This window comes from Eptesicus fuscus, chromosome 12 (assembly GCF_027574615.1).
Source record: "Eptesicus fuscus isolate TK198812 chromosome 12, DD_ASM_mEF_20220401, whole genome shotgun sequence".
Classification (NCBI taxonomy): Eukaryota; Metazoa; Chordata; class Mammalia; order Chiroptera; family Vespertilionidae; genus Eptesicus; species Eptesicus fuscus.
Window position 1 is genome coordinate 31,031,268 of NC_072484.1, and position 26,514 is coordinate 31,057,781.

General features: G+C 50.7%; 2 protein-coding genes across 2 annotated transcripts; one reads left to right on the forward strand and one right to left on the reverse strand.

Moving 5' to 3' along the window:
• Positions 1-1,594: 1,594 nt before the first annotated feature.
• On the reverse strand, positions 1,595-4,153 carry C12H20orf202 (chromosome 12 C20orf202 homolog). The gene is made up of 2 exons (XM_028145105.2): positions 4,025-4,153; positions 1,595-1,828 (listed from the first exon to the last, which is right to left on the reverse strand). The coding sequence occupies exons 1-2, from the start codon at positions 4,088-4,090 to the stop codon at positions 1,595-1,597; spliced, it is 300 nt and encodes a 99-aa protein (XP_028000906.2). The 5' UTR covers positions 4,091-4,153.
• A 16,304-nt stretch (positions 4,154-20,457) lies between these two features.
• TMEM74B (transmembrane protein 74B) lies at positions 20,458-25,395 on the forward strand. Its single transcript, XM_054724466.1, has 2 exons — positions 20,458-20,496; positions 24,635-25,395. Exon 2 carries the CDS (start codon positions 24,676-24,678, stop codon positions 25,372-25,374), a length of 699 nt encoding a protein of 232 aa, XP_054580441.1. The 5' UTR covers positions 20,458-20,496; positions 24,635-24,675; the 3' UTR covers positions 25,375-25,395.
• Positions 25,396-26,514: the final 1,119 nt, after the last annotated feature.

Consider the following 26,514-nt stretch of genomic DNA (forward strand, 5'->3'; position numbering starts at 1 on the left):
TTAAGATTAGCCTCTTTCGCCCTGACTGGTTTGGCTCAGTGGATAGAGCATCGGTCTGTGGACTGAAGGGTCCTGGGTTCGATTCCTGTCAAGGGCATGTACCTTGGTTTCGGGCACATCCCCAGTATGGGGTGTGCAGGAGGCAGCTGATCGATGTTTCTAACTCTCTATCCCTCTCCCTTCCTCTCTGTAAAAAATCAATAAAATATATTTTAAAAAAAATTAGCCTCTTTCTTTCTGAGCACAGACAGGTCTTCCTCACCTGGCAGGTTACATGGCCTCTGGCAGTCCCAGCTTTGCAACTGCAATAGAACAAGCATCCAGCTAGCAATCCCAGAGAAGGCTGTGATTGGCTGTGCTGACCCACTCAGCCAACCCACTTAGCCAATCATGTTGTTAGAGTGACCATCTTACCTAATAATAGACAAACATGTAAATTGACCATACCTCCACTATGCCACCAGCCAATCAGGAGTGATATGCAAATTAACCCAACAAAGATGGCGGTTAATTTGCATACACAGGCGCTGAGTGACAGGGCGGGTGTTCTGCCCCACCCCTGGTCTCTCAGGACCTCTGGGCAGCATGGGAAGGCGGGGCTGGAGCGGAAAGAGGGGGCTCCAGGGCCTGAGTGGAAAGGGGCTGGGCCTGAGTGGAAAGGCGGTGCCTGCAGCCAGGGAAAGGAAAGCCCATTCGAGCACGAATCTTCGTGCATCGGGCTTCTAGTGCATTATAATTGGGCAGGCCTGATCACATGTCCATCCCTATGGCCAGAATGGTGACAGCGTCTGTTGCTTTCAGATAAAGGGGAATGAGAAGTCCTGTTGGAAGACAGAAAACAACCATCAAGCTTTACACAGGCTTCTGTTTTTCACCTTGGCAAGACTAGATAAACTTCCTTGCACACTGAGCTCTTTGTTCTAACAATTACTTTTTGAGAAATTCCCAAGGATAGGATTACTTCATGGTGCTTTCCAGAACCATCTAATCTAATAATAGACAAATATGCAAATTGACCACACCTTCGCTACACATAAGCCACGCCCACCAACCAATCAGGATGAGTATGCAAATTACCCAACAAAGATGGTGGCTAATTTGCATATCAAGACAGCATCGAAAGAAGCCAAGAGCTGCAGAAGGGAGTAAAGCTTCGAAGAAGCAAGCAAGCCGGGGGAGGGGGGAGGAGAAGGGAGGAGCGAAGTCAGGGCCGGGAGCGAAGGGAAAAGCAGGCGGGCTGGAGGAGAAGGCGGGGCGGGCGACAAGGGAGGAACGGAGGCGGGGTAGAGTGCAGCAGGAAATCCTATTGCAGGATTTTTCCTGCAACGGGAACGCTAGTGTAACATATTTGTGTTTTTCAAAGCATGTTCACATCCAAAACCTTATTTGTGCCTCATCAAAAATGCTGATAACTGACAGAGAAAGAACGAGTGACACAGAGAAGTTGAGTGATGGGTCCAGGGACATTTAGTAGATGAGGACAGAGGTGAACCTAGGGACTTCCTGACTCCCATCCCAGTGTCCCCCACCCCAACAGCATCATAAAACTTAGATTAGTGGTGGGGGGTTCAAGCCCAGGGTCATCTCTGACCAGTTAAGGGAGGGAGCTTCGTCGGCCATCTACCCCTTGGAGGAGCTGGGCCAGCCGCCTGGATGACACGGGCTGCTGACCCCGGCCTTCGGAGCCTGCTCGAGCTCTGATGGGCGATGTCCCTCTGCTGGACATGGCATCCTCCCAGTGGGCACTCTCAGAACGCAGCTCCTCCAGGACACTGTGAAGATGCCGCAGTGTGAGCAGGAGCTTCTGGTCTTGGATCTGCATCTCAGCCTAGGAGAGAGAGAACAGGTCTGCGAGGGGTCAGGTAGTACACTGGGCATTCCCCCAGAAAGCCTGTTCTCATTACTGTCTTATCGGAGACAAGCCCACAAGTTCAAAGAAGCCGTTTTCACCAAAGCCTCAGTTTCTTCACCTGCAAAATGGAAAGCAAATTACCTACCTTCTGAGGCTCTTATTGTAACTAGCTCAAAATGGTCCTATATGGTGCAACGAGATACTGAGTTGCTTTTCAGACACAGCAGACCAAGACCACAATCATGCAGCCGGAGCATGGCACAGGGGAGGGAACTTTGGCCTCCAGCTGCACCCAGAACCAAGGTCTCACCACAACCACCCCCCCCACACCTCCCATCCTCCACCTCCCATGCCCCAGCCCGCACCTCACAGAACCACCGGACCAGGACATAACTGTAACTTAAACACTGGAATCCTTTCAGAAGTCAAGGTTCTGTTGTCCAGGAAGATCCAGTGTTGATGCCTTTTTACCATCGATGGCCAGGTTCCGAGGTCCTCTAATTAACACGTGCCCCACCAGCACCAGCACTTCCTCAGCCCCTTAGGAACCCTGGGCCTGGTCCAGTGGGCAAGATGGATCTGAGGCACCGCTAGGTCTCTCATCTTCTCGGTGGGTGCCTTCTTGATCAATAAACCTTTCCTTCTTCCAAACCCCGACATTTTGAGTTTTGGCCTTTTGAAGCATTGGGCACATAGACTTTGGTCCCAGTAACATTATGAGGATGGAATGAATTAGTTACCACTCTAAAATAGGACATGCTGAACTACCAAGATCGGTGATGATCTTCATTATCATCATCATCAACATTAAATATGATTCTTCTTATTTACAACCCCACTTATATGCTATAACCCTCACGAACCCATCATTTTATAGGCATTAAGGTGATAATGGCTTCATATTAGTGTGAAGTACACCCTGCAGGCAGGAGTAATAACACCATGAGAGCAGAGAGCTAGAAAGAGGAAACCCCCGAGAACACGCAGCCTTTCCTTCCTAATTCCTGGGAAAACGTTGTCTGTGTTTTCTCAATTTTAGGGTTTTCCTCCCACACATTTAAAAAAATATATATATTTTTTTATTGATTTCAGAGAGGAAGGAAGAGGAGAGAGAGAGAGAGAAACATCCTATCTAATAAAGAGGGAATATGCTAATTGACCCTCACACTGTTGCAAAGATGGCAGCACCCACAGCCAATAAGGAGGGAATATGCTAATTGACTGTCATGCCCTGAAAGAAGGTGGTGCCCACATCCACAAGATGACAGCACCCATTCCCCTCAGGCCCCCAGCCGCCTAGGGCCACCTGAGGCTCAGGTAACCAAGGCTTGCGCTGCCGGCAGTGGCAGCAGCAGAGGTGTGGTGGGGGCGTCGCCTTCCCCTGATGGCAGGGTCGCCTCCCTCCCCTGAGGGCTCCTGGACTGTGAGAGGGGGCAGGCCGGGCTGAGGAACGCCCACTCCAGTGCATGAATTTTCATGCACCGGGCCTCTAGTCCATGATGAGAGAGAATCATGATCGGCTGCCTTCTGCAAGTCCCTCACTGGGGATCGAGCCCACAACCTGCACATGTGCCCTTGGCCTCCACTCCCCATTTTCCTCACTCTCACTGCTCTGGGCTTGTACCTCCAAAATGAATCGTTACTACCCCAATTCTTGTGCGAGCCTCTCCCCAGGTGGACATAGAGTACACCCAGGCTAAGACAGTGGCTGTACTCCACAGCCACCGGGGTCAGGATTGTAGCAGATGTGCTGAGCAGACACCGAGCGAATTACACCATCTTCTCACCGAATCCTTTCAGTAACCCCTGCAGTGTGGGTATAACTGTTATCCCCATCTTATGATAAGGAAACTGAGGCTCAGAGAGGTAAAGCCACTTGGTAGAAGCCACACAGCAGCAGAGCTGGGCACATACCCAGGACTCAGTGTAATTTCTGAAGCTGGTCTGGCACGCAGTGCACCCAGAGCCTCCTATGTAGGCCATGACCTACTTATCCCTGTACCTGAGGTGGTGACTGTGCATTGTGTGGCTGATCCCAGAGGGCTGCCTGCAGGGCCTGCACCCCAGCCTGCAGCCTCTGTCCCAGCCAATGGGGCACCTGGGAAGGGGGACCAGCAAACCTTGGAATATGCGGGGTGGCGGCGTCAGGTAAAAAGCAATGCGAAGCCTTACCAGTTCCTTCCTCAGCCACTCCAGGGTCTGCCCAAGCCTCGGGGCTGGCTCTTCTGCTGTTTTCATCTCAGTGTCCTTGGGAGAGACCTTGACGTTGGCCTGGTGATGGGCCTGACGGACCGTTGACTTATACAATCTCCTGCCTGCTTCAGGCTGGAAGCAGAGTCTGGCCAAATCACTGAGGACGAAGTTAATGAGATCAGGAAGTGGCTCACATTGGAAAAATGTAGTGTTTTTTTTTTTTTTTTAAAGGGTTTCAGTGCTCTAAAGAGAAAAGGTAGGAAGGGCAGGAGGGAGACCATTGGGATAACGGTGCCTCTGTGCCTGCAAGTTCCAGAATCCAAGATCTGATGCTGATAGGATTACAGAGACTGCGAAGTTTTACATGATGAAAACAACAATTATTATGAAACTAGGTGTCCTCTTCTGAGGGCTCTAAGTGACATATATATCTACTAGAGGCCTGGTGCACAAATTCATGCATGGGTGGGGACCCTAGACCCAGCGGGCAATCAGGGCCAATTGGGGCTGGACTGGGACAACTGGGGCCTGCCGGCTGGGGGAGGTACAGAGGGAGGGACCGCTGGGGGTTGACCATCCCGGAGGAGGGGCTGCAGGAAGATGGCCACCGGCCCCAAGGAGGGAGCCAGCCCTCGGCCCCCCTGGGAAAGGGCCATGTCCGCTGCCACCCAGCCCTGGTTTCCCCGTTCCAGCCCAGGGACCAAAGGTCCTGGCGGGGTCGGAAGAGGAGGTGACGGTCGCTGGACTGGGTGTGGAAGAAATTGATGCCGGATGCCGATGCTGCCGTCAGTGCTCCGCCACCGCACAGTTCCCCGCCCCTCCCCCCCCACCTCCTTTTCTTGTTGCTGTGCTGCCACCATGGTGGGTGGGCGGCCCCTGGGGAAGGGAGAGGATGGGAGCAAGACAAACCCTTGTGTTGTGGGCTGACTTTCAATAGATCATAGCAAGGGAGCTGCTCAGCTACATACAAAACCCTGATCCAGTAGCAGGTTGTCTACAAATTGTTTAGCACCAGGGGCTGATGGGGGCTGACCGGCCGGGGGAGGGACCATGGGTGGTTGGCTGGCTACAGGAGATTGGCTGCAGGAGCGCACTGACCACCAGGGGGCAGCTCCTGCATTGAGCATCTTCCCTCTGGTGGTCAGTGCGTGTCATAGCGACTGGTCAATTGGTCATTCCAGTTGTTCTGGTCGTTCAGTAGTAATGGTCGCTTAGGCTTTTATATATATAGATAGCCTTTCTCTATAAAACATGTATTTCTATTATTTATATACTAGAGGCCCAGTGCATGAAAATTCATGCACTGTAGGGGGGGGGGTCCCTCAGCCCGGCCTGCTCCCTCTCTCAGTCCAGGAGCCCTCAGGGGGGGGAGGCACCCGGGGATCAGGGGAAGGCGACGCCCCATCACACCTCTGCTGCTGCCACTGCCCACATTGCAAGCCTCAGCTGGCCCTGGTTACCTGAGCCTCCGGCAGCCCTGAACGGCTGGGCAGCTACCATCCAAGGCTTGTCTGAGCCTCAGGCACACCCGGGGCAGCTGGGCAGCCGACATCTGAGGCTTGCCTGTGCCTTGGGCGTCAGCTGGGCAGCCACCATCCGAGGCTTGTCTGCGCCTCAGGCCGGCCCTGGGTGGCTGTGGGGCTGAGGGGACTGGGTGCTGCCATCTTTGAGGGCATGGCAGTCAATTAGCATATTCCCTCCTTATTGGCTGTGGGTGCTGCCATCTTTGCAACAGCATGATGATCAATTAGCATATTCCCTCTTTGTTAGATAGGATAAAATCTCACTTGGGGCAAATACCCCATCTATTCCTTCTGTGTCCCCAGTCCCCTCCCTCCCTTCTTCACTTATCCATAGCATCTAGACAAAGGGGAATGTTCATCCTCCAAGTCCCCCTGCTTCTGGGATGCCCAGGTGTCGCATTTCTAGCAAATGAGATCAAAACAGAAATTTGCTTTCAGACTTCTAGGAAAACTTTTATCTAGCTGACAAAAGGAAAAATGTCAACAATGCTCCCCTCTATTCCTACTTTCTTCCCCATCTTTCTGCCTTGAATGTGGGTGTGATGCCTGGAGCTACAGTAACCACCTTACAACCCTAAGTAAGACAAAGGGCAAGAAAACCCTAAGTAAGACAAAGGGCTTTGCAATCTCTGAGTCACAGAATCACCAATAGCATCTGCCTGTTCTGTGAGACATTGAAGCCCAGTTTTAATTGGGCAAACACAGTTCTAACTGGCACCCCATTTATTCTTCACAACATGCTATAAAGCAGATATCTTTTTTGTTGTTGTTGTTAATCTTCACCCGAGGATTTTTTCCATTGATTTTTACAGAGAGTGGAAGGGAGGGGGAATAACAGAGAGAGAGAGAAAACATCCATGTGAGAGAGACACTTTGATTGGTTGCCTCCTGCACGCACCCCGACCAGGGCCAGGGATCGAGCCTGCAACCTAGGTATGTGCCCTTGACCAGAATCGAACCCGGGACCCTTCAGTCCACAGGCTGACGTACTATCCACTGAGCCACACTGGCGAGGGCTGAAGCAGATACCTTTTAATTCTCTCTTTCAACAATCACTTACTGAGTGCCTACTGCGAGCCAAGTTCGGCTGTAGGACCTGGGTACAGAGGTTGGATTGTCACAAGGACACTGTGTCACAAACCTCTCCAAAACTCCATGCTTTCAAATAACAATTGTTTATTTCCACCTTTGAGTCGGTGGGTTGGTGGGGGTGGTCTGCATCAGACTTCAGATCTGCAGATGGGAGCCTGCTTCATGGGTCTCTTGTCCTCCTCCTCGAATCACTGGGCCACGGGGGGAGGGTGTTCTTCCCTTCTCAATGGCGAAGGATAAGAGAGCAAGTGGAACCATGTGAAGCCTCTTAAGGCCTAAGCTCAGAACTGTCACTTTCACCACATTCCACTGGGCAAAGTGAGTCCCTTGGCCAAGTCCCAAGTTAAGGGGCAGGGATGTACACTCTACCCAGGAAGAGGGCACGTCAAGTGTGTGGGGTCGGAGAGGGGTGAGGAAGTGGGACCAGCAATTCTACACCAGGAAGGAAGTTAGTTCAGAAGTGGGGCCAGAGGCCTGGAGGGGCCCAGAGGAAAGGCGGCGAGCAGAAACCAGCCGGTGGTGGGAGCCGGAAATAGGAAGTATGGCTGTGTGGCCGTGGCAGGAGACCCAGAAAGAACGAGAGAACTGAAGGATCATGTGGGACAATCAACATTTATTGATCTACTCCACACCTTGCCATCCGTAACTTCATTTCATCTTCAAAACCTTCTGGCTTCGATTCCCAAACCATGTGCCGAGGCACCCTGAGGTATGGCAGAAATCTCACAGATGCACCGCAAAGTATTTTTTAAAATTAAAAAACAAACAAACACAATAATGTCTGTTGGGTACTGTGTAAACTATAATTATTAAGTTGTTTAAAACAAATTGCTTAATAACTGTTAGGTATTTCTTTGGGCCTGGCACACTCTGAAAAAATTACTGACATGCTAAAGGTGCTGTGAACTGAGGAAGTTTAGGAACTTCTGCTTATGAGGGAGACACCATTGTTACCTGCATTTTATAGTTGATTGCAGATAGATCCTACAATTCGCCCCTTTTTTCAGATGAGGAAACTGACATTCAAAGAGGCCCTGGCCCTGGCTGGTGTCACTCAGTGGTTAGAGCGTTTGCCTGAGGACCGAAGGGTCGCCAGTTCAACTTCCAGTCAAGGGCACATACCTCGGTTGCAGGTTCAATCCCTGCCCCCGGTCAGGGCACGAGCAGGAGGGAACCAATTAATGTGTCTCTCTCACATTGATGTTTCTCTCACTCTCTCTCTCCTTTCCACTCTCTCTAAAAATCAATGGAAAAAATGTCTTCACTCCTCCAATGAGGACTGAAAAAAAAAAAACAGAACAAAGAGGCACGGGTTTCTCAGGATCACCCCGCAGGGCTGGAATTAGAACCTGTTCTCCCTGACCTGTGTGGAAGGTCTTGCCTGTTGTTTTAAAGTGATGGAGCGTCAGGCAGGGGCTCGAGCCAGCCATCTGCTGAGCTCCTGGGCAGGCCCAGTGGGATCTCTGTCCAACACAGTGGAGGGTTGATAGGAGTGCATGACAGTTGGGGTCTGGCGCTCTGTCCTTGGCCTCCAGGGCTGACACCTAATCACCTGGAAAGCCATTTCTCATGGTTAACTTCTTTTGATGCACTTACATTTATTTTTAATCTTGGGATTCTGGCTCATTTTACTTCATAAGCTCAGAAAGGCTTGGCTGTGGGGATAAGGGAAGGTGGAGCCAGGAGGCCTGGAACGGGAAGGAACTTAAACTCTGAGCAAGGGAAAATGTCTTCACCAAATACAAAAGCCAGAATCGCCATCTGTGCATCATTCGTGGGCAGCTAATAATATGGCTTCCGTGTGTCAGACCCTGCACTGATGCTGGGGGCACAGGGATGCTGGGGTATAGCGGTGAGCAAGGAAGAGCCTCACAGCTGACCTCATGGGGCTTATGGTCCAGCTGGTAGGAGGATCCATTAGCAGTCAAGTGGCTCAAAACTAGTACTTTGTAACACAAACCTAGCACATATACTAGTTAGTGTATGTAGAATGAATCCATGAGTGAAGGAATGGAGGGATTTGCAAATGAAGAAACTGTGGCTCAGATGGAGATACGAGTTGCCCAAGCAATTCAGCAGCTGTGGCAAAAATCGCTTGTCCCTTGATATCCCTTCTCCTAGTCATTCATAGCAAAAGACACAGTCCCAGTTTCCCTTGCAGGTAAGTGTGGCCACGTGGTTAAATCCTGGCCAATGGGATACAAACGGAAGGGATTTGTGCAATTTCTGGGTTGTGCTCTTAAAAGGAAGGAGGAGGGTCCCTGCCTCTCCCCCCATCCTCCTGCTGACTGGAATGTAGCCACAAGGGCTTGAGGTGGCGCAGCCGTCTTGGACCACGAAGTGGAGGATGTCAGAGCAACAAGATAGAAGGAACCCAGGTCTCTTGTGACCGATGACGCCGCCATGCCAGGCTTAACTGCCAAGTATACTTTTACACGAGACAGAATTAAGTTCTGCTTTACTAAAAACACTATTTTTTCCCATTCCCTTTAATACAGGAGTCAAACCAATGTCCTTAAAAATATAGCGGCTGAAGTCAGGTCCCTTGATTTCCCCCACGCAGGCCCTTTCTATAACCCGCCCGCCTATTTTATTTTCTTCCAAGTGTTTTCTTGTTCAGGGCCGGGCCTGCTCCTCGCAACAGCTCCGTGAAGTTCATGGCAGAGAGCGGACTCCCGTGGCGCTCACAGGGCTCACAGAGGTGCGAGAGGTGCAGGTGACCTGCCCCGAGGCACATGGGCAGAGTTCCCATCTCTTGGATGGGGCAAGTGGACTCAGAGGTGTCATTTAGCTCTGCCTCCATTTCTGACTCCCAGTCTAGGGCCCTACCCACCCTTGGGGCGGTCCCCTCTCCTATTCTAGGCACCTTAGCCCTCTCCCCCACTTAGTAAAATACACAAGAGGCAGATGTGTAGCAGGAGGAAGCTTCCACACGTTAGAGCCCTCAAACCCTCAAACCCTCCCACCCTCCCACCCTCCCACGTGAGCACCTGCCAGCGTGCCAGCGAGGGGGAGCATGGGGATGATGCACCTACATAAACGGTGGTAAGATGACTGAGTTGATATTTGAAAAGCACTTAGAACAGTGCCTGGCATACGGAGAGGCCCACATAACTGGTTGTAAACTAAAATAAACACACAATTCATTACTATTACTTCACCTCTGAGCCTGTTCAGTGTTGTTCCCTCTTCCAGGAATACTCCTCCTTTCTCCCCCTCCCTTCACCTAGCGAAATCTCAGTCTTACCTGGGCTATTCTTTCATATCCCTCCCCTTGACAGATGGCAGGCTGTTTTCAGAGTTTTCTCATCTAGAACGCAGGGGGCCAGATTTGATCTGTATTTTTCAAACTGCTGCTACTCACGTACCTCCTCTTCAATTTTTGCCTACCGTCTCTGCTTTGATTTATGTATATTTGTCTTTAAATTATTCTTTAAAGGAATGATTATTTTCTGAGGGACAGAAATGAAGTGGTCTCTATGTTCTCTCTTGTCCCCTTGCACCTGAGGGAGAACGAGCGGCCACAGGGAGGATATTTTCAAAATGCAAACCTCTCTCCTGCTCATTGCCATCCACCACAATGTCCACAAAGGGTCTTCTTCGGTTCAAATACACCCTCAGGCGCAGGAGATGATCCTAAGCCACACTTGGCATTGGCCTACTGGGCAGGAGCCTCAGCTCGCTAGCATGGCGCCCCACGAATGCTAGCATCCGGCGCTCCTCTCCCAGCAGGAGTCCTCGCTGCCATCCAGCAGGGCGGTACAGTGCAGGTGCAAGGCCGGATCCCCATCCGATGGGTACAGGAGCCGTCCTGGCTTAAAAGCTTCATGTCCCACGGAGCCAATATCTTTGCACCTGCCCAGTTATATGTGTCACCAGGTTCATGAAGCCCCAAGTATGATTTCCTGCCATGCATTTATAACTCCTCCTAGCCCAGATGTAACTTACCAATCAGAGTCTTTAAAAAACCACGTTATTTATTTATTTATTTATTTATTTATTTATTTTTTATTTTTAGAGAGAGTGGAATGGAGGCGGGGAGACAGAAACATTGATGAAAGAGACACATTGACTGGTTGCCTCTCACATGTGCCCAGACCAGGGCCGGGATCTTTGAAGCCTGCAACTGAGGTATGTGTCCTTGACTGGAATCAAACCCAGGACCCTTCAGTCTGTGGGCTGATGCTCTATCCACTAAGCCAAACCAATTAGGGCAAAAAACTTCATTTTTAGAACAATTTTAGAGTACAGAAAAATGGGGAAGGTAGTAAGAGAGAGTTCCCATATCCTCACACTCATCTCCTCTATTATTAACACCTTATATCAGTATGATACATTTGTTACAATTAATTAATATTGATGCATGATTAAAGTCCTTTATTTCGATTTCTTTAGTGTTTACCTAATGTCTTTTTTTCTGTTCCAGGATGACATTGAGGATAACATGCTACATGTAGTCATCATGTCGCTTTAGGCTCCACGGCTGATGGTTTCTCAGACTTTCCTCATTTTTGATGACCGTGATCATTGTGAGGAGCACTGCTCAGGTATTTTGAAAAATGTCCCTCAACTGGCATTTATTTTATCTCATGGCTAGACTAGGGTTATGGGATTGGGGAGGAAAACCACAGAGGTAAAGTGCCATTCTCATCATATTGTATCAAGGGTATGTACTGTCAATATGATTTGACCGTTGTTGACCTTGATCACCTGCGTGAGGTAATCAGGCATGTCAGGTTTCTCCCCTGCAAAGTTGCTCTGCCCCCCACCCCAACTCCCTTTCATGGGAGATTTATCTTTTCTCCCCATTTTTTTCATTGATCATACTTTAGGTTATAATCCAATATTCCTTTATTTATTTTGTGGATCAAATTTTTCCAGGTTTGGCCATTGGGAGCTCTTCCTGTTGGTCCCTATGTCCTTTGATATACCCCAACGCGCGTGCGTGTGTGTGTGTGTGTGTGTGTGTGTGTGTGTGTGTGTGTGAGAGAGAGAGAGAGAAAGAGAGAGAGAGGGAGGGAGGGAGGGAGATAGATATTTGTTTATTTAAGCACTTCCTTACTTTCTGGCACTATATGATGCTCCAAGCTCATCTTGTTTATTTCCTGCCCCAGTCCTACAATCAGCCATTTCTCCCCGATTCCTTTTCATTGGAGAATGGTATTAGAAACCAAGATCTGGGCACTAGGTGTGTTTATTGTTATGCAGTATCATTGCTTCTAGGACCTTTTGGCTGACAGAGAAAGGAAATCATGCACGTATACTAATCCAGTGTGTATACATATCTATACATATTTTTATATGGAATCTTCTGCATCTATACAAGCCAAGCACGAGTTCATACTGATATCTCCAATCCATTACCACATGGACCATTCTAGCCTCCTCCTCAGGGGTCATTTTTATCACAGCAATGTTGCCTAGTAACATAGTGGACACATGTTTATGTGTTTCCAAGGAGACAGTGCTAGACAGTTAACGAAAGGTATAATTCTCACGCAAAAGAGGAAAAGATTTTAACCCTTTACTCTCACTGATCAGTGGCTACTCACTGCTCTGAGGATAAAGAACTAACACTTTGGCCCATAAGGTTCTGCAGTGACCTGGCCTGCTGACAGTCCACCCTTTTCTCCTCCCACTTCCTTTCTGAGCTTCCATGGCAACCACACTCATCTCCTTCAAGCCTCACACTCACCATACTCCCTTCTCTCCTAGAGCCCCTGCCCCGGCCAGTCTCTCTGCTGCTTCCTATTCATCTCTCCGATCTCTGCTCAATCCTCGCTTCTGCTGGGGAGTCACTCCATCTCCAGGCTAGGTCAGCACTGTTTCGAGTTTGCACAGCCTATGCATCCTTGCTTTGTGGCACTTCCTACAACAGCAGGATTATGTCTCCTTTTCCTTTCCTCCCACTAGAACACAAGCTTCTCGAGGGTAGGGATGATGTCTACCTCGTTAACAGTGTATAATAGGGGCTCATACTCGCTTTATTGAAGTTCTTGCTGTGTTCACCATTCTTCTCCCCAGTGCAGTGAGCATCTTTATGACCAATACTTTAAAGTCTTTATCAGGTAAATGATTTATCTCCATTTCATTAAGGTTTTGTTTTTTTCCTGAGGTTTTTGTCTTGTTCTTTCATTTGGAACATATTCCTGTGTTTCTTCATTTTGCTTGACTCTGTGTTGGTTTCTGTACAGCAGATGAAGCAACCAGCTCTCCCAGTCTTGAAGGAGTGGCCTGTGTAAGACATGAACTTCTGTGATTCAGCCCTGCCTCAGCTCCTGGTTGTCTCTCAAACCTTTGTGCTTGTCCAAGCAGCCAACTGCATTCTTAATAGCTCCCAGGAGTTGAGGATGTGCCAAGACCTGTCAGTGTCCTAATGGGGAGGATCTCAGCACCTAGACGTAGGCTGACTGGGAGCCAGCTCCTCGGGCACCGGCTTTTAAAAGCATGCAAATATAAACAGTCTGTGGGACTGCTACTGACCACCAGAGCCATGTGATCGGGAGGTGTCACTTGGGTGGCAGTTGCAAAAATCAGGGCTCCAGACGAGTTGTGTAAGTCTTTTCTGGGTGATACCGGTGAGCTGCAGCAAGGCAGAGGGGGAGCGCCAAGATGGCATCCACAGCCCACGCTCCTTGAGAGGAACTCTCTAGGCCACTAAACTTGTGTCAGACCTGAAGCTCCAGGACAAGCAAAGAGGCCTCCTGCACAGAAAGACGGGGGTCGGCCTCAGTCCACTGCGTGTGCAATGCCCCGGGGGCAGCAGCTCTCCAAGAACTTTCCAATTGCCATGGTCCCAGAATGCAAGCCCCACTGGCCACCAGATCCAGGCAACCAAGGGGTGTCCCCTGGGCAGAAGCTGCAAAAACCAGTGCAGACTCAGGTAAAGCTCCCTTCAGGAGACACTGGTGCTCCAGAGCATGTCAGAGGGTGAGCACAAGGATAGCCCTACCCTCTGGGGTCTCTAGAAAGGATTAAGATTGGCTCCGCCATGCATATTTAATGAGAAGCCTGCCCCTCAGGTCTCAGTCATGATGATTAGCTAACAGGCATCCTCCACAGAAAGACCAAGCTCTTGGGTCTGTTATCCCTTGCTGTGTGCTGGGGTGGCTGTTAAAACTCTCCAGTGGTTATAGTCCTGTGGGACCCACGAGCATAAGCCCCACTGGCCACCAGAGCCAGAAAAGGTAGAGGTGTCCGTTGGCAGTAGTCATAAACATTGGGGTGCCAGAGAAGGGTATAAGCTCTTTTCTGGGCGACACCAATTATTATAGTCCCTGATCTCCGGCCTCCAGAGCCAAGCCACAAGAGGTGTCCCCTAGGCAGCAGCCACAAAAAGTGGGACATCAGGCATGTGCAAAAGTTCCATTCTGGGCGATGCTGGTGCTCTGGAGCATGGCACAGGGAGAGTGTGAAGATGGCACCTGCCAGTTTCCATCCCTGGACAGTCCCAGCAGACTCCCAGGTACTGTGTTAAATTAGATGCCTGGCTCCCAGGCTGACACTTTAACATAAGCAGGTGAACCTCCTTCACTTTAACCCTTTGCACTCGCTTGCTTTTTTCTCGATTCCTTTATTCTACTTGGGATTTAATTTTTTAAATACCCCAGATTTTACAAAGCGCGGCAGTAGAATAAAAAACTGGAGTTTCTTTTCAATACAAACTTATTTATTTGGATTTTTTTTTTAATATTTCAAATTATTGATACATTCAATACAATTCGACATACGAGCTGCTACCGATGCTAACCGTGTCGGGTCACACTCGACATCCGAGTGCAAAAGGTTAAGACTGGGCACAGCCGGCTGCCTCTGAGCTGGGCCCTGGGCTGAGCAAGCCTGAGCAAGTGAGACCTTTAAGAGCAGTTTCTCGCCCTGATCGGTTTGGCTCAGTGGACAGAGTGTCGGCCTGCGGACTGAAGGGTCCCAGGTTCGATTCCGGTCAAGGGCATGTACCTTGGTTGCAGGCACATCCCGAGTAGGGGGTATGCAGGAGGCAGCTGATCAATGTTTCTTCTCTCATCGATGTTTCTAACTCTCTATCCCTCTCCCTTCCTCTCTGTAAAAAAATCAATAATATATATTTTAAAAAAAATAAGAGCAGTTTCTCAAATTGCTTCAGTCTTGTGGGCCTCAGGATGGGAGGCACATTGCTTTTCAAAGTTAGACGTTTTTGGGGCTCATCTCTCAAATGTATGTCTTAAAAGTTGGATTGCCCAATGTGGGGTTCAAATCCTTTGATCCTAAGGGAGAAGCTCTGGGTTTTGAGTCCCAATCATTGAGTCACTGCACCTGGGGTGGGGCTTATGGTGAATTGTCTCCAAGTCTCTCCTAGATGAAGTAGAAGACAGAATCAATGAACTCTAAGACAAGGCAATGGTTACCCATTAGAGCAGCAAAAAGACAAAAGAATGAAAAAAAAAAAAAAAAAGGTGAAGATAGCTCAAGGGACTTATAGGACAACCAGAGGCCTGGTGCACGAAATTTGTGCCAGGTAGGGTCCCTATGCCTGGCCGGAGATCAGGGCTGATCAGGGCCTTCTGGCTGGCAGCCGGGGTCTTCCTTCCCTGGCTGCCACCTGGGGCCTTCCTTCATTCCATGCCGCCCCCTGGTGGTCAGCACACGTCATAGCGAGTGATCAATCTCCCAGTCTCCTGGTGGAACTCTTGAGGGGACACTTTGCATATTAGCCGTGTGTGTGTGTGTGTGTGTGTGTGTGTGTGTGTGTGTGTGTATGTATATATATATATATCAAACAGGGATCCCAGAAGGAGAAGAGAAAGAGAAAGGGACTAAAGTATTTGAGGAAACAATGGCTGAAAACTTCCCCAACTTGGGGAAGGAAACACATCCAGTCCCAGGAATCCCAGAGAGTTCCAGATAAGAGGAACCCAAAAAGACCTACACTAATACACATTATAATTAAAATGTCAAAATTTAAAGCTAAGGAGAGAATATTAAAAGCAGCAAGAGAAAATAACTTATTATGTACAAGGGAACCCCTATCAGACTATAAGCAGATCTTTCAGCAGAAACTTCACAGGCCAGAAGAGATGGTATGATATATTCAAAGTGCTAAAAGAATAAAACTTCCAACTAAGACCACTCTATCTAAAGTTATTCAGAAGTGAAAGAGACATAAAGAATTTCCTAGAATGGCAAAAGCTAAAGTTGTTCATCCCCATTAAATCTGCCTTACAAGAAATGTTAAAGGAACATATATATACTGTTGTTAAAGGAACTTTTTTAAGCTAAAAAAAGGCACTTGTTAGTAACAAGAACGTATATGAGAGGATAAATCTCACTGGAAAGTAGTGAATGAATCACTTATAAAACTAGTATGAAGGTTAAAAGGCAAAAGTAGTAAAATCAACTAGGATTACAATAATTATTTAAGGGATACACCGAATAAAAAGATGTAAAATGTGACTTCAAAAATGGAATGTGTGAGGGATAGTAATAATATTGAGTTTTAAAACGGCATCAAACGTAAGTTGTTTTCAACTTAAAATAGACTGTTATGGATATAAGTTGTTATATGTAAGCCTCATGGTAACTACAAAGTGAAACCTATAGTAAATACACAACAGATAAAGAGAAAAGAATAAAAGCATATCACTAAAGAAAGATATTAAACTTGTGCTTAAATAAAATTTTAAATTATTTTATCTTTCAAGAATTAAATTTTTGCCCAGCTGATGTGGTTCAAAGGTTGAGCGTCAACCTATGAACCAGGAGGTCATGATTTGATTTCCAGTCAGGGCACATGCCTGGGTTGCAGGTTCGATCCCCAATTGGGGCATGCAGGAGGCAGCTGATCAATGATTCCCTCTCATCATTGATGTTTCTCTTTTTCTCTTTCTTGCCTTTCCCCTCTGAAATCAATAAAAATATATTTGAAAAACAAAAGTATTACGCTAAGTGAAATAAGTCAGATAGAAAAATACAAATACCATATGATCTCTCCTATATGTGGAATCTATAAATAAACAAACAAACGAATGAATAAATAAATAAACCCAAGCTCATAGATACAGAGAACATATTGGTGGTTGCCAGAGGTGGGGGTGGAGGGGGGGGGAAGAAATGGGGTAAACAGATTTTTTTTCCATTTAAATAAATTGAAAAAACTAAACATAAAGAAAAAAAATGATTGTCAGGATATTCCTAGTGAAAAGGGGAGTTCTGAGGTTAACCATGAATAGGAAATGTGTGGTTGATAAAGCTAATACATGTTTCTTTAGAGAAGGACTCCTTAGAGCCTTTAAGGCCAATATGCTTTGCAAATCTCTGACAGGGGAACAAATTATTTAGCATTTCTCAAATTCACTTGACCCCAAAACTCATGTTTTCCAAAGTTCCTCTTTTTATTTATAGAAGTTACAGAAACACTGTGGCTGAAAGATACAGTGGGTGATGCAGATGAAGTAAGTTACAATACAGTTCCTGTCTTTCCTTTAAGGCAGACATAGTCTTGCTGGGAAAACAAAGCTTTTAAAACAAATGTGCATAAATAATGATTGACCTGTTACATAGACTGCAGGATTTTAGGTAAAATAAGCAGTGAAGGGAAGATCAGTGTGGGTTGAGACACTTGGAGCTGAGATGATAGGAAAGGTACAATTTAAACTGAGCTTGAAAAAATAGGGCAAAGGAAAGGGGGTGGGGGGATGATGGTAAACAAAACAGAGAGAATGAGTGAGTGAGGAAATGGATGAGCAGCTTTGCATACATCCGACTTTTCATTTGTTCAGATAGACCAACCAAGGGGGGTTTACTCGACAACCCATACATAACTGATTTTATAAACTTCTTTTTAAAATATGTTTTCATTGATTTTTTGGAGAGAGGGAGAGGGAGAGAGAGAGAGATAGAAACATCAGCGAGAGAGAAAAATTGATCAGCTGCCTCATGCATGGGCCCCTATCGGGGATCGAGCCTGCAACCCTGGTATGTACCCTGACTAGGAATCAAAACCGTGACCTCGTGGTGCCTGGGAGGATGCTCAATACATTGAGCCACACCGGCTGGGCTAAACTACTTAAAAAAAAATATTTATATATTATTATATATTTATTGATATTGATTTCAGAGAGAAAGGGAGAGGGAGGAAGAGATAGAAACATCAATGATGAGAGAGAATCATTGATCGGCTGCCTTCTGCACACCCCCTACTGGGGATTGAGCCGGCAACCTGGGTATGTGCCCTTGACCGGAATCAAACCTGGGACCCTTCAGTCCCCACGCCAATGCTCTATCCACTGAGCCAAACCAGCTAGGGCTAAACTACTTTACAATGTCTTATTTTTAAGCTCAAATGATTACTAGTAATTCATTCTGGACTAGTTTTTCTTAGGAGAAAATAATATCAATAGCAAACATGTCAACTGCACATCAAGAGGGGTACCTCAGGCAGCCTGAAAGTACTCTGTTCTTCCATATATCTACAACTCCTTATCCAGAACTCCCAAACCCCAAAGCTCTAAGTTCTCTCCCCCAAGTGATTTTGTGGCAAAATCTTTCCTGAACTGATAAGAGGCTATTTATAGTCTTTATCTAGCCCGCTTAGTGTGAATATCCATTCATTTGGGGGTGTTATCCCGGACTGCATTGGAGTATTCTATAAACTGCAGTATACGTATCATGTCATCTTTCTAAACTCTTAAAATTCTAAATTCAGACAAGGGTCTCTAAAAAGGGACTGTGGACCTATAATTCTTATTTGTACCCTAGATTTATGCTGTCAGTGAAAAAAAGTGTTTGCTATGTAACACAGCCTATGGGTGACTCTGATTTAAAAGGGGAAAGAATAGAGGCTCAGTAAATATTTGCCTATTTTCTCCATTCTCTATTCAATAATTATTTATTAATGGCCTCCAATGCATGGGTTGTGTTTCTCATCTCTAGGGATACAGCAGGGAGGGAAACAGGTAAAGCCTCTGTCTCCTGCAATTATTTTTGGTAGGAGTGACAATTAATGAAGATAAGCTAGAATCAGGAGTCGATCAATCTATGGAGAAAAAAAATCAAGGAGTAAAGGGTTCTGGGGCATGCTATTTTTCGAAGGATGGTCTGGGGCCCAGCCGGTGTGGCTCAGTTGGTTGAGCAAAGTCCTGATGCACCAAGAGGTTACTGGTTTGATTCCCAGTCAGGGCACATGCCCAGGTTGTGGGCTTAATCCCCAGTAGGGGGTGTGCAGAAGGCAGCAGATCAATGATTCTCTCTCATTCATGTTTCTCTCTCCCTCTCCCTTCTTCTCTCTCTAAACTAAATAAAAACATATTTAAAAACAAAACGAAACAAAGGATGGTCTGGGAAGAAGTCCCTGAGAAGGTGACACGTTAGCAAGGACGTGAAAGAGATAAGAGAGGGAGCTCTGGGGATCTCAGGAAGAAGAGTGTCCCGGGCAGAAGGGGCAGCGAAGGCCATGGCTCTGAGGCAGGGCCGTGCGTGAGGGAGGGAGGAAAATGTACGTGCTTTATAGGGAGTATCTCATTTGATCCCCAAAACCCTTACCAAGTCCACTTCGCAGATGAGGACACTGAGCTCGGAGAGGGAGCCTTTTGCACAAGGCCACACAGCGGGGAGCGGCAGCGCTGGGATTCGCTCTGGAGTCTGGTGTGGCAGCTCGCTTCCCCTCGAAGTCCCTAACGACAAGCCAGCCCTTGGGAAGGCAGGAAGAGACCGGAGCCTTCCCAACCCTGGAGGCCCTGCCTCCGTCTCCCTCCTCAAAGGCCCAGACATCCGGCTTCCAGGGTGACCTCGGCTCTCCTGGCTGTTGAGGGCTGCACGGGCATTTGGAGCAGGGCAGGGCAGGCTCTCCAATAAGGTGGCTTGAGGAGCCAGGACAGGGCTCCTCCCCTACTTACCTTTCCAGATGGCGGACCTCTGCTAACCCCTCAGAGCCCCGGGAGCCTGGGGGGATCCCATCAGCAGGGCCGAACACTGAGGCTCACAGAGCAAGAGCACTTACCTGAGGCCACGCTGGTGGCCACCGAGTCTTCCCAGGAGCCCATGACCTTCAGACCAAACTTCTCTTTGGACTTGGCCTGGGCCCCCAAACGAGGAGTGTCTCTTTAACTCTTGTGCTCTGGGCACCTCACTTGATTCACCTTCATCGAGACCCTGTAAAGGGGAAAAAAAACAGTGAAAGTCACCCCTACTCACCACCGGTTCACTCACACCCACCGCGCTGGGCTCCCGGGGACCAAGAGAGCTCCTCTCTGGGGCTGTGCACCCCACTGTCCCACGGAGAAAGCAGAGCAGGGGGAGAGGTGGCTGGTGGTGGGAGGGTGTGGGTGTCTCGATGGCTTTCTTCCAGCCTTCAGGTGGCGCCCTTGCGCCGCGGAGCCGCACGCGTCTGCGAAGGCCGTCGGGCCCTCAGGACCAGGTCCTACCTGGGGGCTGTGTGCTGGGCGAGGGAGCGGAGGGTTGGGGCGCGGAGGCAGGTCTGAGACAGGCAGAGTCGGGGCTCCCCAGCGGTGGAGACCGGCAAGCGGCGGGGGAGGGGTCTTCTTCAGCAGCCGCCCCCCCCCCGGCCCCGCCCCTGCGCCCGGGCCGCTCGCCCTCGAGCTTCAGTTCCCCGGCTCCGCAGATAAGCCCTAAGGGGCGGGGAGGGGAGAAGGATGGCGCCATGTCCCCCTCTCTTCACCCCCGTCTGTTACCGGCCTCCCCGTCCTTTCCCACGCTAACTCTCCGGGCGCCCTCGCCGGCCGCGGGCGGAGCTCGATCCGCTGCGTCCGGCGATCCCCGGCTCCCTCCCCTTCTCTCGTCCCTCCTCCCCGGAGCCCCCAGCGGCCGCCGCCGCCGCCGTGCAGCCCCGCGCGGCGCGAGCAGGTACGTGCGCCTCGGCGGCAGCGGCTCCGCGCCGGGCCGGGAAGGGGGCGGGAGCTGGGGGCGGGGGGGCACAGGCGGTGGCGGCCGGGCCCGCGCCTCCCGGGCTGCGCCGCAGCGGAGACTCCGGCGGGCGGGCGCCGGCTGCCGGGAGGTGGGTGGGCGCCGGGGAGGACGCGCCCTCGCCTTCGTCCGCGGCCGCGGGGCGCAGAGCCGCCCGCGTGGGGAGGCAGGGAAGGAGGCCCGGCACAGGTACGCACGCGGGGAGGACTGCGGGGGCGGCGGGAGGCGGAGGCCCGAGGCGGGGAGGGCGGCGACGGAGAGCGAGCCTGACCTCGCGGCCCGGCCGAAGGACACGCGGCGAGGGGACCCGGGCGCACGCCGGTCCTCGCGGACCTGGTCTCCCTGGGCCGCCAGGCAGTCCCGCTGCCGGCGCCGCTCGGCCCGGTGCAGTCCGTCCCGGCCCGGCCGCGTTAGTGGTCAAGGGCAGGAGCAGGGGTGTGAGCGGCGGGCAGGCGGTGCGCCGGGGCGGCGGACAGCCGGGGGTTGGCGCTCCCTGCGCGGAACTTTGGGTGTCACAGCGTGGACCTGCGTGTGCGTCTGTGCGCCCCCCAAGTCTTTGTGTACAACTCGTGTATCTGTCCATTGGGTTTTGTGAGGCTTCATCCACGCCCGCTCTGCGTCTGTCTTCCCGCGTGTTAGTGCGCGCGCGGGTTGGCGGTGGTGCTGGGCCCCGGTGGGTCTGGCGTAGACCTTAGCAGCCCTGCGGTAGTTAACTGTGTGTGTGTGTGTGTGTGTGTGTGTCCGTCCAGCCTTATCCCTTTTGGGTGTGATTACCTGTGTGACCCGTGAATCTGTGGGTCACACAGTGTGGCTTCCATGTCTGTGGGTGCTGCGCGTGGAAACGGCCCCTGGGGGTGTGACTGTAGAACTGGGGTGTGCCTTTCGGGTCTTGCTGGACTGCAGGTGAAATTGGAGTGTCACGGGTACAGCTGCCAGTGTGAGCAGTGGCCTCCAGCATCTTTGTCCGTTTGTCTGTTTCTCCTTATGTTTTGGGTTGTTGATTGGGCACGTGGGCATCTCTGAACCTGTTGTGTGAGAGAGAGTCCCCTTTTTCTCTGCCCTCTTCCTAACTCTGGCATCCCGAGGAAAAAGTTTCCGGTTCCTGCTGGTGAAAGCCCTGCTGCCAGAATTTGGGTGCCCTGGATTTCCTCTGGGATACGGAGGCATCTGGGTGCCAAGCTGGGAAGGTGGTTCCTGGGCCACTCCAGGAGCTGAGTTCTCTGGAGAGTGCTGAAAACTGGGGGTGGGGTGGGGGGTGAGGGAGCACATCTGGACATCCACTGGGCAGCAGCTGTCATCACCAGTCCCTGTGTGCGCTGGGCACTCAGGAAAACGCTTTTGGTGCAAAGAGTAGAAAAGCCAAACAATCCATCGCTCCTCTCGGTTTACTGGGAGTGGGAGCAGTCGGGCGGGCCTGGCCTTGAGTTGGCCTCTCTTATCCTTGTGTGGGAGAGATTGTCTCCCTGGGCAGGTTGCCAAGCCACTCCTGGGGGCTGCCCGTGTTCTAAGCCCTGGGCAGGGGGCTGGGGATCCAGACGGAATTCACACATATCCCTCCCTGCCCTCAAGCTGCTTATAGTGGCTGATAAATAGTGGGAGAAAGTCGAGTCTAGAGTGAGGGCGGGTGGAATGATGCCGCTGGTGCAGGCGTGAGTGGGTTTGCAGGTGATAACAAGAACCTGTGCTTGCCTTCGGGTGCCCACGTGCACACCATGGGGTCTTGGCCACGTTTTGTCAAATGGGGATAGTAATTCCTGCTCTCGGCGCTGGTGAGGGAGGGTTATATCAGATACCCCTGAGGGAAGTGCCCACTACGGGGCCCAACAGGGGTGTAGGTGCTCAGTAAACACTTACTACATTGGAACTCCGGAGAGAAGAATGCGGTGATAGAATTGGGTTGTAAGTGGAAACAGGCTTTGTACTCAGATGAAAGGCTCTGTGTGAGCTAAGAGGTGTCCAATGCAAGTCCATGTTGGAAAAAAGATCAGAAAGATAGAAAAACGTGTCTTCCTGCACTGAGGCTCTTTGAGTTTCATTTATTCACTCATTCATTTCATTCCGTTTTCACTTCATTAACTTACTCATACCCCCCCTGCCCCATCTCTCTCTCTCTCTCTCTCTCTCTCTCTCTCTCTTTCTCACACACACACACACACACACACACACACACACACACGGAACAACAATGCACTGGAAAATAAATTCAGGCATGAGAGTGCACAGAAACATCTAGAATCATGTGTATAGGTCAGTGATGGAACCTATGACACGCGTGTCAGCACTGACACGCGTAGCCATTTCTGATGACACGCGGCCGCTGAGGCGGCCGCATGCAGAGGATGAAACATTTGCTGCTCCTGAGGATGAAACATTTGCGACTAGAGTCTTGGAGTTAGTTTTTTCCTCAAAGTGACACACTACCCGAGTTATGCTCAGTTTTTTTGGCGAAGTTTGACACACCAAGCTCAAAGGTTGCCCATCACTGGGGTAGGTGTATGTAGATACACCAGAGCGTGTAAGCCACTCTGCAATTGGGGGGCCCTGGGTGTCTGTACTCCCGGGACATCGGTGTGTGTGGGGAACAGAGTAGTTCTGCTGTGGGCCCGGGAATTTTACATGCCAGGTGGGGAAGGGGGCTTCGATGGGGCCTGTGGGGGGCAGCACTGAACCTGCTAACGAGAGGCCTCCATCAACTCCAGCTGAGGTGAGAGGAAATGGGTGCCTAAGGTATTGAGATTCTTCATTTTATAAGAGAAGCCAGGAATCCAAAGCTTAAAATGTAAAATATTTTGCTTTTTATATATTGGCAAATACTTCACCAAAAACAAATGAACAGACCAGAAACAAACAAACAAAACCCCCCGAAACTTCTGTGAGCCACAATTGGCCCATGAGCTATAAATTGGTATCCTTTGGCAGGAAGGCACATGTGCTGTCTACCCGTCTGACTGTGCGGGAGTGTGTTCTGGTTTGGGGTGGGATACCTCCTCTTTGAGCAGAGTGAGTGGGATCCTCCTGGTGCTCTCTTTCCCCCTCTCCCTCTGTCTCCCCATCTGCAGTCCTCAGCCAGCCCCCTGCATCCCCCAGCTTCTACTTACATGAAGGCATTTGGCGTTGACTTCAGCCGTGGCTCTCAAGTATGCTCCTTCCTCTCAGTCCCCATCCATGCCTCCCCTGACCACATCAGAGTCCTCCCTGGACCCCTGGTCTCCACACAGCAGCCAGAAAGAGCTTTCTGAAACCTAGGCAGATGGCAGCACTCCCCGCCCCCACAGCTCACCCCCCTGACTCCTTGGCCTGGCGTGTAGAGTCCTTTGAGAGTGGATTCCCAGATGACCTGTGAGGTACCCCGTCCCGCTATCCCCACTCGTCCTCTCAGATCTGGCTCAGATGCCACCAGCTCCCAGAATCTTCCCTGACTTGCTCCTCTTTGTGCCCACACCACCGCTATCACCTCTATCCCTCCCCTGCTCCTAGTCATCCTCACTTCATCACAATAGTGTCCGCTAATTGAACTGGCTGGGGCCTTACATGCATTATTTTATGAAATCCACAAGTTGACCCTGTGAGGGAGGCACTTTGCCTATTCCCGTTTACCAGATAAGAAAATTGAGCGTGGAGAGGCCACATCGCTTGCCCAAGCCCAGGTGGTGAAGCTGGGATTTAAGCCTGACAGCCACTGTGTCTACGTTCCCTCCATCATAACCTAGCCCGCCGCTGATCCTTACTAAGCATGAGAGCTTTATATGGATTATCTCAATCCCTACATCAGCCCCATTAAGTAAGGGGGCGGGTAGTAGTACTGTCATTGAATAGATGGGGAAACCGAGGCCCAGAAAGGATAAATGGATTGCCCAGAGCCACATGCCAGCCAGTGGTGGGGCAGGATCCTCGCACGGATCGGATCGCACTGCTGTCTGTGTCTCATTCCCACCTCCCCTCTCTCGGGCAGGCTCCCCCTGTGGGAACTGTGCCTGGCTCAGCTGCACATCACTTGGGGTCCAGTGTGCTGTCCAATACCAGCAGGATCTTGGTGGAGGTTTGCTAAATTCTACTGACTTTCTGTTTTCTCTTCCAGCTGCCAAGGGGCCAAGGGATGAGCTGGGGCCCTCCTTCCCAATGGCATCTCCCCCTGGTCTGGAACTGAAGACACTGAGCAGTGGTCCCCAGACCCCAAGGAGACCAGCTCCTTTAGGCCTCGTGGCCCCATCCAGGCGGGGTGTGGAGAACGCCTGCTTCTCCTCGGAGGAGCACGAGACCCATTTCCAGAACGCTGGGGACATCAGACTCGGCAGCTCCCCCAGCCCTCCCAGGGGTGTACCCTCAAGGCCCCCATCCCAGCGGGATGACCTGTCCCTGCATTCAGAAGAAGGGCCAGGCCTGGAGCCCGTAAGCCGCCCGGTGGATTACGGCTTTGTTTCTGCTCTGGTTTTCCTGGTGAGTGGGATCCTCCTGGTGGTGACAGCGTATGCCATTCCCCGTGAGGCCCATGTCAACCCGGACTCGGTGACAGCGCGGGAGATGGAACGACTAGAGATGTACTACGCCCGCCTGGGCTCCCACCTGGACAAGTGCATTATCGCGGGCCTGGGGCTGCTCACAGTGGGCGGCATGCTCCTGTCCGTGCTGCTGATGATCTCCCTCTGCAAGGGCGAGCTCTACCGCCGGCCGACCTTCGTCCCCTACAGGGGCTCCAGGAAGACCTATGGCTCCATTAACCTGCGCATGAGACAGCTCAGTGGGGAAGGGGGCCAGGGCCTGGTGGAAAACGAAGTTGTCCAGGTCTCAGAGACCAGCCGCACCCTCCAGGGGTCTTAATTAGGAGCTCTCCTGATCTGAAACCCAAGGCTACAGGCCCCTCAAGGCCTTGGGTTTTAGACTGAGCTCCACACAGGGGCCTGGGGCAGGAGTCGTGGGTGCTGGAGGGGGAGGCCAGGGCCTGGCTCAGGCTCCCCTGCGGGAGGGTGGCCCCCTGATCTGTTTTGTAGCTTGAGGTTTTGTATGCGTTTTGTTCGGAGATGGCTTCCGCTGCTAAAAATACAGAAGTTCAGAAACAGCTGCCCTTGGAGGATGAGGTTTCTTGGCATTTCTGACAATTGAGAGCAGTTTGAAAGGTTGCCCATCCTGTTCCTCATGCCTTGGGAAATTCCAGAATCTCTGTATACAGTGCTCATCAGCGAAGTGTGGGTGCTGGGCGACTTTGGAGGGACCCCTTTCAGCCCTGACCATCTGAGGTGGGAGGTGGCTTCACAGTGAGGGGAGAAGTCAGCACTGGGGTGACCTTCCCCGCTCCAGGCCTCTGTCCCCTGACTGTAAAGTGAGGGTTGGACTGGACGATCCCTTGGGCCCCTCCAGTCCTGCCCTAGGATGAGCGCCCAGTATCTGCCTCTGGCCACTCCTTCAGGGAGAAGGGTGTTGGGCAGGGACTGGCCATTCTCTGTGCCGTTGTCTGGGCCACTGCAGCAGCTCTCACGGTCCTGCTCGAGTTCGCTAAGCCTCCCGGCAATGCCAGGTTAAATCCAACATTTGCTGCAGCCTGGTTTTGGTCTTGGGATTGAATTTCCTGCAGTGACTGGATCTTAGCACACGTTTCACAAAGTCAAGTGCACAGTTTTCACCAACTCCCTGAACAAGAGGGCTCTCTTATGCAAGAAAGGGTGAGGGCTTTGTGTGTTTCTGTGGACACGAGGTGGGCCCTGCATTGCCTCCCCCTCCTCCACAGTATTTCTCTCGGGCCTGACTTTATTCTGATAGCAGAAAAAAAAATTTTTTTTTTTAAGTGCTGAATTGTAATCTCCCCCTCTCCCCCAACCCTTCTCAGCAGTCAAGTGCAGTCCCAAAATATCCGGGGAGAAATCAGGCACATTTGGGGGGCCTGGAAACTCCAGCCACGTTGATCACGGTTTGTTCGTGTCTCTTGTGGAGTGTTGCCAGGCTCTGTCCAGACTCTTTTTAAAA